The following is a 15,407-nucleotide window of genomic DNA, read 5'->3' as shown; positions in this document are numbered from 1 at the left end:
TTCATTCAAGAGCTTCTCTTTGACCCTCAGGCATGTTACTTGTTTGATCCTGCATTTCAGCTGGGAGAAGAGATTATTTACCAAAGATGTGAAGTCCTATTCTAATGAGTTTTATAAGTTAAAAATAATGTAAATAGAACTGTTGTAGAATGAGAAGATCAAAATTCTGTTTAACTCTTCAGGTTTTCAAGCAATGAAATCATGCCTATATTCAGTCATGGGCAAGATGAACTTTCAATTCCTCAAAATAGTTTATTTTCTGAAAAAACACCTCCCTTACTACATTCTCCACCCATGCCTGAAGCCATACACTCAAAGCAGATGCACTAACATTACTCATTACTGCATAAGCAAAACACTGGGAAGCTGGGCAAGCTTCTGCAAAGACCTCTAGAAAATTCACACTTATACAGAAATTCTTTTATCTAAACACCAGGAGTCCAAATTAGTAGCACAGATGGCACAGATCCTGAATATAATTTTAAAATTAAATTTAAAACCTGGGCAATAATCATCTGCAGTCAGCTTTAACCTCTGTATCCTGGCTAAATGCTAACTGGCACAACTCATTCACATCCTTCCAAAAACTCCTCAGAAGTTTCATCCAAACTCATTTTTCTTCACATTCTAAGCTATAAATGTCTCTAGAGTCTTACTGTGTATTTTAAATAGCTGCTACTTTTTATTACAGAAAAGATTACACTCTCATGATATGGAGTGTAATTCATTTGCATGGTTTACACATCTGTATTCTACAGAATCTGGACTGTTTTACCAGTACAAAATTAAATTGGTTAAATAAAAACCCAGGTACAAAAATAATCAACTTAGTGGAGTTTTCATTCATAGACTAGCACACAAAGATGAAACATTCAGGAAAGTCTGCTGCCACTTTTAAAACATTAATGCACAGCTTAAAGACCCAAGTTGCCACCTCATACATGTTGGCTGGAAACGTTATAAACCAAGATAATCCTGGTGGTAAAAGTATGCAACAGCTTTCTGGATTTTCAAAAACATACTGTACATAACTGTCCAGTAGCTAAGAGACAGCAGGAAAAATCCCCTCAAATTGCAACTTTCATTGCCAGAAAAGAGAAAAGGTCTTTTGTATTGTTTATATTTAAAAAAGAAGGGAATATATTCCCTGTATTACAACCAATGAAAAATATTTTTAAATGAAAAAATGCCTTACCTTGAGAAGTTGAGGAAATGAACGTGTCTAGTGAATAAATAGGGCTGCTCAGCAGTGCTTATGTTTTTAATCAATTCCATCTAAAAAGAATTAACAAATCAAATTATCCAAGTTATTGCAAGGCATATCTGGAGACAAATATAACTAACAAACAACATACAGTGGCTTAATTTTAATGTCAGCATTACTCAGGTACTCCTTCTCCACTATCCCTCCCAAACACTCTTACCAAGACAGCGCTATTTGATGTCTAAGCAAAAAGGTTAAAGATGCAAACACCATTATACCATCACAGAGCTAACATAATTCCAGAAGTGGGTATCAGTTTAAAGAAAGGCATAAACTAAAGGAAAAATCTAAATTCTGCACCAGAACTTTGCAAGTGGAAGCTGTCTTCTGAAAGACAATGGCTCTATCAGATAGAATGCCAAAATGAAAAATGTCTGAAAATGCAACAGAAACTGTTTCTTCATTCTCCATTTTTTCCACTAGGATACACATCCTTTGTCTTTCAGACAAGACAAGGCATACACATTTAATTCCTGGAGCCAAATAAAAAAAGCGTACATACAAATATGCTCTTCTCTACCTTCCTCTGCGTTCAACAATTGTATTATACACTTGTGTGTACAACAAGCACTGAAACTAATTGTTCATTCACCTTCTCAGGATGGGCCTTTCCCTGTCAAATGCGTTTGAGTATATGAAGTTTTATGTCTCAGAAAGTTTGTAAACCCAAAGAAATGGAACAAAAACAAGAGGTGACCGAAAGAAATAAGATTATCAATAGAAAAGAGAAACAAGAAAACAAAGAGAAAACTCATGATTAAAAAAATATATATATATAATACAGCAAGAAGGAAATAGGCTTCAGTTGGTCATATTCAGACTCTGGATTGTTCAACCCAAGTACAAACAAGTCTTCACAAAGCTCCGCCTGTACAATAAAAATGCAGTGTACAAGAAATTCAGCAACCTCAAGAGCAGAACTTGCCCAGCTCCCATTTAGAAAGCCCATGACACCTTCTAATAATGATCATATTGCGGTTATATTGTTAATGTTCTCAGAGGACAAGGGCTTTCCTAGCAAACTAAATAAACTGACATTTAGTTAGGACTGGTAACTAACTCTGCCAAAAAAATCGTATTTGTCTGCCTTGCTTTCAGAACGAAACAGAGGAGATACTCTACAGGCAGGATATCAGATGTCTCACTTAGTTTCTTTTTTTGCGTGTTTGTTTTCATCCAGCGAAGTTACAGGAGAACTGAAACTCTCAGAACTGTACGAAGCTTTATGATGTACGGGTAATTTTATCTGTTATTCTGTCTTTATGAATGAATGGCAAAATGAAGATATTCATATGGGATTAAAAAATTCAACTCACTACCGTCACCACTGCAATTCCATGTTGGAATAAACAAAGAATCATCATTATAGCATAAATACAGAGATGTAGAGACTACTACTTGTTCAACGAAGGGGAGGTGGACTAGATGACCTTTAAAGGTTCCTTCCAACTCTAAGGATTCTATGATTCCATGATTATAAATGTAAGAAGTAATTACCTTGAGTTTAAATACATGGGTCACTTTAAAGGGAGGGGTACATGTGAGTACCACAGGAGCATCCCTTGCTTCACCCTGCAGCAGGTACCAACTGGCCAGCACTGTGCTGATTCCCACTGAAATGACATAGTACTTCTAATTGTGCTTCATCTCATGCAGCAGGCTTGCGTCAGTCCGCTGCTGGTCTAGTAGAGGACTGCTGCATCAGAAGCAAAGGCACTCTGCAAAGATGCTGGACAGCATCTGGCTGTCTGGCGGGTTTTTTTTTTTTTTTTCTTTTTTAAAACTCTTGCTACCAAACTCAATCTCTTGTGCTATAATAATAACTTACTCTAAAGCAGATGCAGAATTCTGTTTTGACTTGAAGTACCTTCATATTTAGACACTTAATGTTCAACAGGACTTGTACGCAGATGTGGATAAAGCTAAAATGTGCATATGAACAAACAAGCACAAAACATTCTTTTAAAAACCCTGCCAAAAGAGTAAGTAAGGCTCAGAAGATACAACACACAGATGTCAGGAGGGAAAAATAAATAACTGTAATGGCTCACGGCCACATGCAAATTGTGGCCATATTTCCCAAGGGCTCCTCTCTCTCTGATCCCACTTGTGCTGAATTGATTTCAGTTTAATAAGCCAAATGTACGGCTCAGGAATACAAAGGAATCAGTCCTCTCTTTAAGGTGATGCAAAAAGAAATAAAAGATCTTCCAGTCTCCTAGAAGAGTAGGGCCTCTAGTATTTCTCTTCTGCAAGATGACTGGTGGACCCCATGGATGACACATGGAGAGAATCAGTAGTGATTGAGACCCCTAGAAAGCGAGTACCTCTGAATGGAATGGCAATGATGGAAGGGAAGAGACAGAAGTACCATCAGACAGATGGTCTTAAACCACCCTAAATGCTGCTTTGCTCCCTAGCATAACATTTTTCTACCACTGTGACACCTTTTCTAAGCTTTCATTCTACTTTTTTTCTCCAAAATTCAATTTCTGCATTCACCTTTAAACAAGACCTTTAAAAAAGACCAGATCTGCAAACAGAGGCAACTCTATAAACTGCAGACCATTTTTGAATCCTAACATCCGCCTGAGTAAGAAAACCAAGAGGCCATACTCACAGGTCAAACAGTTTTTCCTTAGACTACTGTTCCACACTATCATTTTAGGATCTCAGCTGGCCAACTTAATCAAGTCATCAAGCTTAGCATCAGCAGCGTTATTTATACTTGGTCATTGCTGCATAGCAAATAACAATCCAGCAGATGGCACAATAAAATGACTTGGAGAGAGACTGCAAGGAGCCCTGCCCAAAAGGAACGAAACATGGAGGATTTTATGATGGAGGATGGCTTTGTTCCAGCCACAGCATCACTCCTGCGTCAAAACTCAATTCAGCTTTGCAAGATAGGACATCTCTCTCTCTCTTCCATAAACACCTATCCTCCACCATTGGCCTGCTCAGAGCAGTCCTATTTAGTTCGAGACTTGTAATAGGTAAATTCAACTGGGAACAAAAAGAAATAATCAAATGATTAACTTGCCTAGAGAACAGAAAAAACATTCCTACTCTCTCAAGCTGCTATGTTTCATTGGGAGAGAATCTGTGGTCAAAATGTACAAAGATGATAGGATACGTGATTTTCCAAGTCAGATCAGATGGATGACACTATGGCTTACACTAACTAATATAAATAGGAGAAAGATTATCTGAAGCTGACTCTTTTGAGTTATTTACTTTCTTTTATACAGGCTACCGTCTCTCCTGAAGGCATGTAGGATCCAGGAGGCACAAGTATCTACACGTACTTGGTATATCACTTTCATCTTGGTATTACTTCATTTTCATAAACAATTCAGAGCTCATAGGAATGAGACCCAATCTTCATTTTAACTCTCAGAGATTTGGAATTGTTTCAAAAATTGCTTAAACTCCCCAAGCTGCTTAGGACCAATTTTCTATCTTTAAAAGCACTCACGAAAACATTGCAATGGACTTTTAGTGTGTTAAACCTGAATTATGAATAAAGCGGGCTGCCCATACAAAGGTTGTGTAGTAGAGGGAAATGACGTGAGGACAATCAGTTACTCCCATACGTATCAGTATTTGCATATCTGTAAACATGCCAATTTTTCCTTCTCTGAATCCAAACAACTGGGGGCAGGGGCAGTTAGAGGAGGGGAAGAATTCATTTTGCATTGGTACATCTGTCACTTTAAAGCCACATCAATTAGGTTGTCTTTGTATACATAAACACTACACATAAGTTCTGTAATTGGAAGTTTCCAATTGTTAATTGAAAACATTACCGGAAATGGTAAGGCAAAAATTAACTCATCTTTTCTCAGAAGCCTCTCCCCTTATGCCCATGGATGTTCAATGGCTGCACTCCTAACTGCTGGCAGGCAGACATAATTTGGGAAGATTTCTTACTAAGACGACTGGAAAAGGCACCCAGCATACGGATTTCAGTTACATGTACTCTCCATAGTCATTAAGAACACCTACGTACTTAACTGTATTTAACAATAGCAGACTGCACAAGCTAAATATTTACAGAAAAGTCTTGGCTGGACCACAGCTCTAACCAAACACGGGATAGACAAATGACAGGAGGAAGAGAGTAATAACATCTCGAACAAGTAGCCCATGCTCATGCTGGGAGCCTACAGCCCAGCCCATTCCTCTTTTCCCTCATTCCAGTGCCTGGAACCTGAGACTATTCATTCTCTTAATTGCTTCTTACACCACATTAAAGATGGGAGAAAGACCAACAGTGCACAAGTCCCCCCACCAGGGAGCAATACATGCAGGCCAGCAACAACGGAGAAGGAGAAGGCTGAGGTACTACACAACATTTTTGCCTCAGTCTTCACCGGCAACTGCTCTTCACACTCCCATCAAGTGAATGGGTCAGAAGCTGGGCACTGGGGAAGCAATGTCCATCCCACCGTAAGTGACAGTCAGGTCTGAAACCACTGGAGGAAACTTAATAGCCATGAGTCTATGGGTCCTGATGAGATGCATCCCAGACTCCTGAGGGGACTGGCTGATGCAGTCGACAAGCTACTCTCAGTAATGTTTGTAAAGTCATGGCAGCCAGGTGAAGTCCCTGGGAAAAAAAGGCAATGTCACACTGATTTTTAAGAAGGGTAGAAAGGACAACAAGGCAACTACTGACCTGTCAGCCTCACCTCTGTGCTAGGGAAGGTCATGGAACAGATCTTCCTGAAAGCTATGATAAGGCACATAAAAGAGGAGGAGGTGATACAGAACAACCAGCATGGCTTCACCAAGGGTAAATCCTGCTTGACTAACCTAGTGGCCTTTTACGACGGTGTCACTGCATCAATGGACAATGAAAGAGCCACTGATGTCATCTATCTGGACTTCAGTAAGGGCTTTCACACAGGTCCCACAACATCCTTCTCTCCAAACTGGAAAGATATGGACTTAATGAGTGCATTGCTCAATGGACAAGAAACTGGTTGCTAGATTGTACCCAGAGAGCGGTGGTTAATGTATCAACATCCCGATGGAAGTCAGAGACAAATGGTATCCCTCATGGGTCAGTACTGGGACCAATGCTCTTCAACATCTTTTTCAGTGACCTCAACAGTGGGATCGAGTGCACCCTCAGCAAGTTTGTGGATGACACTAAGCTGTGTGGTGTGGCTGGCATGTCTGAGGAGTGGGATGCCATCCAGAGAGACCTAGGCAGGCTCGAGAAGAACCTCATGAGTTTCAAAAAAGCCAAGTGCAAGGTCTTGTACACGGCTCATTGCAACCCCAACTATCAGTACAAGCTGGAAAACAAAAGGATGGAGCACAGCCCTGCTGAAAATGACTTGAGAGTACTGGTGGATGGTAAGCTGGACATGAGCCAGCAATGTGTCCTTGCAGCCCAGAAAGCCAACTGTATGTTGGACTGCATCAAAAGAAATGAGGCCAGCAGGTCAAGGGAGGTGATCCTGCCCCTCTACTCTGCACTGGTGAGGCCTCACCTGGAGTACTACATCCAGATGTGCAGTCCTCAGTACAGGAGAGACATGGACCTGCTAGAGTGCATCCAGAGGGCCGCAAAAATGATCCAAGGGATGGAATACCTCTCCTATGAGGACAGGCTGAGAGAGCTGGGGCTGTTCAACCTGGAGAAGAAAAGGCCCCAGGGAGACCTGATAGCATCCTTTCAGTACCTAGAAGGGGGCTATAAAAAAAGAAGGGGACATACTCTTTAGCAGCATCTGTTGTGGTAAGACAAGAGAAAATGGTTTCAAACTAAAAAAGGGGAGATTTAGATCAAGTATAAGCAGAAAGTTTTTTTATGATGGGAGTAGTGAAGTATTGAAGCAGGTTGCCCAGATGCTCCATTCTCAGAGTTGTTCACAGTCAGGATGGAGGGGGCTTTTATCTAGTTGTAGATATCCCTGTTCATTGCACAGCATTTGGACTAGATGCATTTAAGGGTCCCTTCCACCTCAAATGATTCTATGATTCTATCCAATTTAATACTTTGTTGATCATATTCTACTCATAAAAAAATAAAAATACAACTGAAAATACCTTAAATGAGAGAAAAGTTAGTGTTGCCAGGCATGTAACCTGTGCTTTCCAGCAGAAGTACTCGTTACATTCTGAACCTATTGTAACTATGTAAATAAGCCATAAATCAAAATAATGAGACTTAAGTTACTGCAAAGCATAACAGAGAGTAAATCCTCAGCTCTGTAGTAATACATACTCCACTATCTGTGTTCTTGGACATTTGCCATATGGTAACCAAACAGCTTCTGGAGTGCAAAAAATAATGCAACTGTTGCATTAAAATTCAGTCTGGGCTTCTTTGAATTCTGATATTTCAGACTAAAGCAGGGAAGACTGTTTACATATCATCTTTCACTATGTTTAACATGTTTCTGCCTACTGGAGAAATGCAGCAGATTATAAGGGTGAAAGATTGTGGCTGTTGCTACCTCAGAGGTTTTTAGATATTATGATACATCTCCTAATCAGTAATGAATCAAAACAAAACCAAAACGACCCAAACCACAAAAACAATCATGCCAATAAAAATCCCCTATCCCATATCCAACAGTTAAGCAGAAACACTTCAAAGAAGAAAGAATAACGCAGGACAGTTTGCCCCCCTAACCCAATGGGACCATTCTGCAAACTCCCTAGGCTGCACATTGCTGACAGCATGGTGCTAGCAGCAGCCCATATGCAGGCAAAAATGCTGTGGTAGCTGCAGCCCCAGGCTCTGTCTCCGTCGTCAGTCAATGAGTAGGGCTGAGCAGGGTAGCAGGGGTGACACTGGCATCCTCCACAACCCTTTTGGCTGGGGTGGCAATCCTCGATTGCCAGTCCCCCACCCACAAGTGCCCTGAAAGGGTAGGCGATCTGCTCTCTGCCTGTGGGATCTTGATGGCAACAATGGAAGGAGGGAACTTGGGAACTGCAGTAGCAACATCTGCTCTCAAATCTTAAATCGGAACAAACTGTTATATCCAAAATAACAAACACTGAAACTTATGCTCATAAAAAGGCTACAGATAAATAACCCCTAACCACAGGACGTTGTCCCTGGTAGGCCTACGTCTGTATTTTGATCATTGCATACATCCTCTTGCGGTTTGCTAATCTTAGGAGTGACGCAGACATTTGCTGCAGCATTCACCTAAATCAGCAGATCAAAAAAAAAACAGCTGTGGGCAATGTGAAACAGCCACGTGTAATGCATATGAATTAATCAGTACACTTTGGAGACTGAGCTTTTTTGAGTTACTTGCATCAATACTTATTGATGGCACTGACGCTTGTGAGTGCACGGTTATCCAAGATACAAATGAATTTAAATAATATAATCTTTTGGTCTCAGAGCTGCAAAAAGGATGTCCTTTATACTTTTAAGGCAACATGATTTTAAGGGAACATAAAAAAGGGGCATCCAGGTAGAGAGGTTTCACTTGTGCTTGCTTTATTTTGTACAGTAATATGAAAAAGGCAGATGAGTAAGAGGCTGAGACAGGATCAAGGATGTGTTAGACTACAGCAACATGGTTTAGCATGGACCCGGGTAAGAATTTTTTGAAGCAAGTGGTTATTAAAATAAAGTGGATTAGAAACTGCTGGCTTTTACTTATTTGTACTCTGCTTAAGAGACCCAAGCTTGCTCTGCATATACTGGCAAGTCTATATGACAAATGGCTGCGCCCTGCAGATACATTAATACAGGTCCCAGAAGCTGTTAGCACCTAACTTCACTTGTAGTAACCCTTCTTACATCTCTGGACTGATGCTGGGCAAACTGCTATGTTGAGTACATTCAAGAGCTGGCTCAATGGAAGCCAGTTTGTCTTGTAACCCTCCACATTGTGTTGCTCTTGGCTCTACCATTCATTTCTCCTGTTAACTGAAGCCACTTCAAGGATGATGATTTCTGGCACGTTGCTCAGGTCAAAGCAGTAATACAGCTTTTCAGTGTGATTTCTGCTTGTATATGCCTTTGTTTCTCAGCTTCACGAACGCAATAAGAGAACAGGCTCTAAGTTGAGCAGGAGTAACTTACCTGTTCGTTTTTGGTCAGTCTTGTTTTGTTGTGAATGTCAGATGTTACCAGGTTGAATCCATGTTTCTCTGATAAAATTCTCAAAAGCAAAACCACAGTTCTACTCCCACACTTTCCAACTCTGTTGTAGACCACCTGGCTGGGGAAAGGAAGTACCTACGTAAAGATTGAAAAATATGGAGTCAGTATATTGGTATTTTTGCTTCTTTGTATCTCAATCAGAGAATATTTTGCCTGTAAACCAACAGATATGTAGAAGAGAATTTCTAGGATTCTGCCCACATCAGAAGCATTCACTTCCAGCAGCAATCTATAAGCTCTTCAGAATAAAAAGCACATAATTCAGGAGATGTCAAACAGAATTTCCCCTTGTGATACAGTTTACAGTAACAGTGCAGAGCAGTAGCCACTCAAGAAACACTAAACCACTGCTGATGACTTCCAGTGAAGATGGTGATGAGCTTAAGCATACTGGCTGACTCCTTACAAAGAACCGCAGTGAACTAGCACTGCAGTTTGGCAGCTCCAAGTGAAGTCGACCTAATGAAAGAGGAATGCTTGAGTTGCAAAACTTCAGCTTAAAAGAAAAAAAAGAAAAGCAGCAACCAGTTGGAGAGAGCTAAAATTAATCGTTACAATCTAAAGTATAAACAAGAATCTTCTGAAGTCCTTAGAAAAGGAATCTGAAACTGGAGAGGCATGTACTTGTGCAAGAAAAAATACCAGTGGCCACTGCTGGGCCTGGAGGACAAATGACAAACTCTGGTCACACAGGTGATGTTCATGCAATGTCAAACCAGACTGGCCACATCTCACCTGTCTACTGGCAGCGGTCTCCAGCCCAAGTCACTGTTGCAGCATGCTCTCCCTCCCTGTTTGGGACGTTGTTAGTTGACTTGGACTAAAACTATGCCTAAGATTTATCCAAGTAATTTCACAGAATAGGCAGCTGCAATCCTAGGCCTGGCACTCCTCGTGCATCTGCTGCAGGGCTCAGTGTTCATTACACATATCATAAATATCATCTCTCTGAAGCTGTAGACAAGTGTTTTTTTTTTTTGAGGGGGGGAGGGGGAGGGGCTCCAAAAGCCCAAAAGAGAGGGTAGAAAAGTTTGACATTTCCCAGTTATTTCTCCAAAATTCCTAACATATTTTAGCAACAGTTATTGTATGATATTTATTACTGTCTTTGAGTGAAAGAACAGAGAGGCTGGGGGGCAGGTGGGGTACTTGTGTGATTGTACTAGTATTTCTGAGGCACAACTATCAGAGCTTTTAATAATACCAAATTAAATGTTTCTAGGCAGCTTAAGTATTCTAGATGAGAAGTTCTTTGAAAATAAACAAAGTAACATCCCACTGACAGTGCTTCGTATGTTTGACTAACATTATCGAGTTTAGCATCTTAATCAAGGAGTTTTATTACCAGGTGTATTGAAATTCAGTGTAGAGCAATCACAGGAATAACAAGATCAACAACACAAGAAGCAGTCTGGTTTGATCCCCGAATCATCCAAGGAAAGGTAATGGCTCTACAGTCACAACTCTCATGGAAGAAAGAGTAGGATAACTGAGAGGTGAATGTGTTATCGTGATGTGTGGACGTAGAAAACAACAGGATACAAACATCACAATGTCCTTCATCACGGTAAGTCCAGTGATGAATTACGGTCATGTCTGTCTGCACCTAATCTAAAACTGTACCAAAATTTAGAATTACTGACTTGAATATAGACACCTGCTGGCTTGTCAAACTGAGATCTGTGAGTACCTGTCTCTGCTCCACAGAGTGAAGCCTCCTCTTAGCTATTACCTTTCTTAGCTATTACAGCCATCAGGGAAAAGCCTGTTGATTACTTCTCCAAATGAACATTTAGAAATACCCTTTATTAACTGCCAGATTACAAACTGAAGATCATTAAGCCTGCTTTCATACATTTGCACCAGCTGTTTTCCACTTCTGGAAAATGTGGAGAATGTCTGTCTTGTCTTTGAGTCAAGAAAACCACTGTCATGATTGATGGACTCGTCTTTTAAATATTGTATATCCTATCACAATGTGGACATGGTTCATGCAGAATTATTCTTTTTTTTTTTTTTTTTTCTACTAGAGCCTTAGTTATTTGTTTATATTCAGACATGCCAGGTACAGTGCCAGCAGCATAAAAAAATGCCTCTCCTCTTGTGTCCTTGCTTTGCCCTCTCCACGTCCCCTACAGATCTCTGTCACTAACTGAGGCACACCACAATTTTTACAACAGGCAAACAAGGCATCCTCTGCAGGCATGATCTGGAAGAAGTAGTTTTCTGTTCATTCAGCAGTTCTGATTTCTTCAGTATGTTGAGACAGGGTCATTGTTTACTATCCATTATGTATTGCATGGTAATTTTAGCTATTCCATTAAAAACAAAACAAAACAAAAAAAAACTTGTAGCTCCTAAGTTTCAGCTGATCCTTAATGGTAGTGAAGACAAGACTGGCGAAGCACTGATCCTGCATATCCTAGCCTACTGTTTCTCCTTGGGATGCCAGTCCCATAACTCAATATCACCCATGCAGCATCTCTTGGAATTCTGATCCTCAGAACACAGTACAATGCATTTCATTGTACCTGTCACTGCTCAAATGCTACCGCTGCTTGATACTTCAGAATTTCCTTGACATAAGCTAGACACCAAAGCAAAATGATGAGAAACATTGTAGGCATCTACTTTGCATAGCCATTCCCGCAGCAAATAGAAAAAACCATCCAGTCCCCTTTGAAAGATGAACAAAACTTGCTTGTTATTTATCTTCTAAGAGCAGAATATTTTGTCATTCCAGTATACATTTCTAACATTCCAGAAGTCAGAGTACCACTGCTACGTGTACCATGCCTTAATAAACCAACCAACCAACCAAAAAACCCACATAAAACAAAAACATAGAAAGATTCTATTGCTCAGGATCATTACAAGGAAAGAACTATTCCATGTCATTTGCAGACTGGTTTAGAAGTTCATATGATAAAACTGGAAAACCAAAAAATCAGAAAGTGCAAAATCAGAAATTCACCGTTCCAAAGGAAGTTGGATGCAGTTTTGTTTTGTTCCTGGACAATTTCCATGGACTATTTTTTCAGCAAAAGGCATTCTGAAGTCACAATATCACATTAGACAAATATTTGGTACAGCAAAAAGCGACAGATATAGATGAAGAAGCCTCTGCTTTCAAGCCTTTTAAATTGGCTAACATTGTCAGGACCTCATGGTTTCACCTACAGCAGAGCATGTATGCCACTCACACAAGGAAAGCTTGTATTTCTATTAAAAAGGCTGCAAAAAATGTTTCCATATACAGGGCTGGTGCCCTGGTTCTGCTTTTCTGGTATGTCTCATGATATTTGAATAGCTAATAGATCTTCATCACAGAAGCAAAATGATTCTTCAGGCAACCCCTAAGATTATTTCCAAAGAGAACCTCAAACTAGAGCAAAGAATAGAAGGAGAAATAGGGATACCCTTAAAATGAATGGGAACATACTGAGATATCCATGGCATTTTTCTGTCAACGTTATACTTTATCACCAAAGGAACATTACTATTGCTACCATTAGCAATGTTTAGTATATCTTTCACTGCATGATCACAACAAAAGCTATTATTCCTCAAATTAGCTGGGGAAGGGAGAGGTATTTGGCAATTACTGTTTTGGTTGAGCTTTCTCCAGGACATCTCATCTGCTGATACAGTAGTGAATGTGGGCCTCCCAGGGCTCATATAAAACCCACAGAACACATACAGTCTTCTCTTTTTGCAATATTTATATAGAAGTTTTCTATGAGAAATCTACCCCACTTTATCAATCTTTTCCACAGAAGCCTTCCTTTCTATGAAATTCAAAATTCCACCCTTAATGACTTCTGAACTCTAGAAGTGATGAATTTAACATCTGCATTGTACAGAAGTAACAAACATTTGACTTCGTAAGAGTATGTAAGGCCATGGAAATGTTAAACAACCCTTCACAATTATTGACTGCTTTGATTTTCATAGCAGAGTTGCACGTTGCAATATAGCGAGTAAAATTTTCTACCTGATACTTTACTCATTTCAAGTGGAATTTTACTGCACTCAGATTAAATTTAATTTCTAATTAAATCCCTGATTTGATTAGCCAGTATCTTTTGGCTGAATCATACAACTACAATTCTTAAAAAGATTAAAACAAAATAGAAGCGAGTCTTTGTAAAGTTTCTGTTCTACATACAAACAACTTGCCAGCCAAAATCAACAAGTGATTCTAAGTCAGCCAGTTCTCACCTTTGTCTCTGAAACTCATTTTCTCAGGTAGGACAGTTCTGTTCTATACACAGAATAACCATGACAACCCTCCAAAAAGAAACCATAAACAAATACTCACTGCAGATAGAGAAATCTGAAATAAGGGGCTATTATTTCCAGCCAACTGTTTAGCTTAAAGGAGGCCAATATATCAATGCCCTGATTGAGAAAACATCTGAATACACTTTGGGAAGATCGGACAAGATTCAAGATAAATGCTACAGCTCTAAGACTGCTTTAGAAGAACACAATAATTAACTGTAATCAAATCTTCCTTTGTAGTGCAGCTGAATATGGCTAGCTTTAAGGATTCATTACTGGAGCTTTGCTAAGGTTTTATTTACGTCACTACTCTACTTTAACACCTAAATGCACCAGAAAGTATACCTGATAAACAAAGTCATGCAGCAGAGCGATTTCTGGTACTTTGGCAAAGTACTTGTTTAATACGACCAATTCTCTTTGGACAGTGCTTATCTGTTTTCAGCATTTTAGAAAGTGTCTAAGTTATTTCTCGGAAGAAAAAATACTTCTTCTAGAAACCTGTTTGAATCAAGCAGATCTAGAAATGCAAGATACTCAAAAACCTTTTTAAAACAGGAGCTTTTGTTTTCCCACTCACAAAACACACTACAGCAAGAATCAGACAATATAAGAAACCATGGCAGAGGTGACATTTGGAAAGAAAAGGCTCCCATTATGCTAGCAGAAAGAAGAGGAAAAACAGCAATTTGAGATTTACAAACTCTTAATGAGATTACATTTCATTTTACAATGAGAGTATGTATCACATACACTAACTAATTGTTGAGGTGGTGCTCTGGCAACATGATACTCATGTAACACTGCACAACTTCAAAACAATTACAGAGTGACTTCACTGAGCACTGCATCAAAGCCCAGAGATAACATAAACAATTGAAATACATAATTCATTTTGGAGTTATGTGAATTCGTACTTACAGCTATAAAAAAAATAAAATCCACAGTGTAATTACAACAGCTCTTTCCAAGGGTTTGAAAAGTTATACAACAATTTACCTGTCATTTTCTTTCCCCTTTTGGTTCACAGTTAAAGAAGATGACAAGAACCATTCCAACTTAAACCCAAAGGAAGAAAAATCATGTTTAATGAAAATTCATTTTGCAATAAGGTTGACAAATACCATTTTCAGAAGCAGAGCCATTTCTCAGCCAATGTAACAGAAATCCAGGCGCCTGCTTTCAGAGGAGGCTTTGTTTCCAGGTGAACCTTTGCACCACTTCACAAAATAGGCTGGATAATTACTCACTGTGCCAACAATTTAGGGATCCACCCAGAGGCCCTAATAATTCCACTTTTACTGAGCCAAACACAGTATCATTGTGCTAATTCACCGAACATTTTCCAGCCCAAGAAGTATTTCCTCAGTTAAATAACTCATGTCAGAGACACACATTCCCAGAAAGGAGTCTATTCCTTCCACAAATTATGCAGGTAATTGTGTGCTTACATGTAAGACAGGCCAGAGGCTGATACCAGAACAGGTTTCTCCTTTTTGAGCAGATACTAATTTGGAATCAGATAGTACTCCACCTCTGCCATGTGAATGTGGCCAATCAACACAGACAGAAATTATAACATCACAAAATTAAACACTTGCTGATGTTACGTATCTCTATGCAATATCCAATGTCCAATCTTCGCTCTGCAACCTCTCCAGTTTCTTCGTGCCCAGACAGGAACGAAGAAATACCATTCTTACAGCTCTT

The 15,407-nt window shown here is 39.6% G+C and overlaps 1 protein-coding gene across 2 annotated transcripts in view; it reads right to left on the bottom strand.

Annotated features, from left to right (window-relative positions):
• UST (uronyl 2-sulfotransferase) overlaps window positions 1-15,407 on the bottom strand; it is a 158,334-nt gene that overhangs the window by 70,387 nt on the left and 72,540 nt on the right. For both annotated transcript variants that reach the window (XM_015284277.4, XM_025148904.3), the window contains exons 3-4: window positions 9,333-9,488; window positions 1,196-1,275 (exon numbers count right to left, since the gene is read on the bottom strand). In XM_015284277.4, the coding sequence (XP_015139763.3) occupies window positions 1,196-1,275; window positions 9,333-9,488 (236 nt within the window). The remainder of the gene's footprint in view (window positions 1-1,195; window positions 1,276-9,332; window positions 9,489-15,407) is intronic.

The sequence above is a fragment of the Gallus gallus genome, chromosome 3 (assembly GCF_016699485.2).
Source record: "Gallus gallus isolate bGalGal1 chromosome 3, bGalGal1.mat.broiler.GRCg7b, whole genome shotgun sequence".
NCBI lineage: Eukaryota > Metazoa > Chordata > Aves > Galliformes > Phasianidae > Gallus > Gallus gallus.
This window is presented reverse-complemented; position numbering and strand designations above follow the sequence as displayed.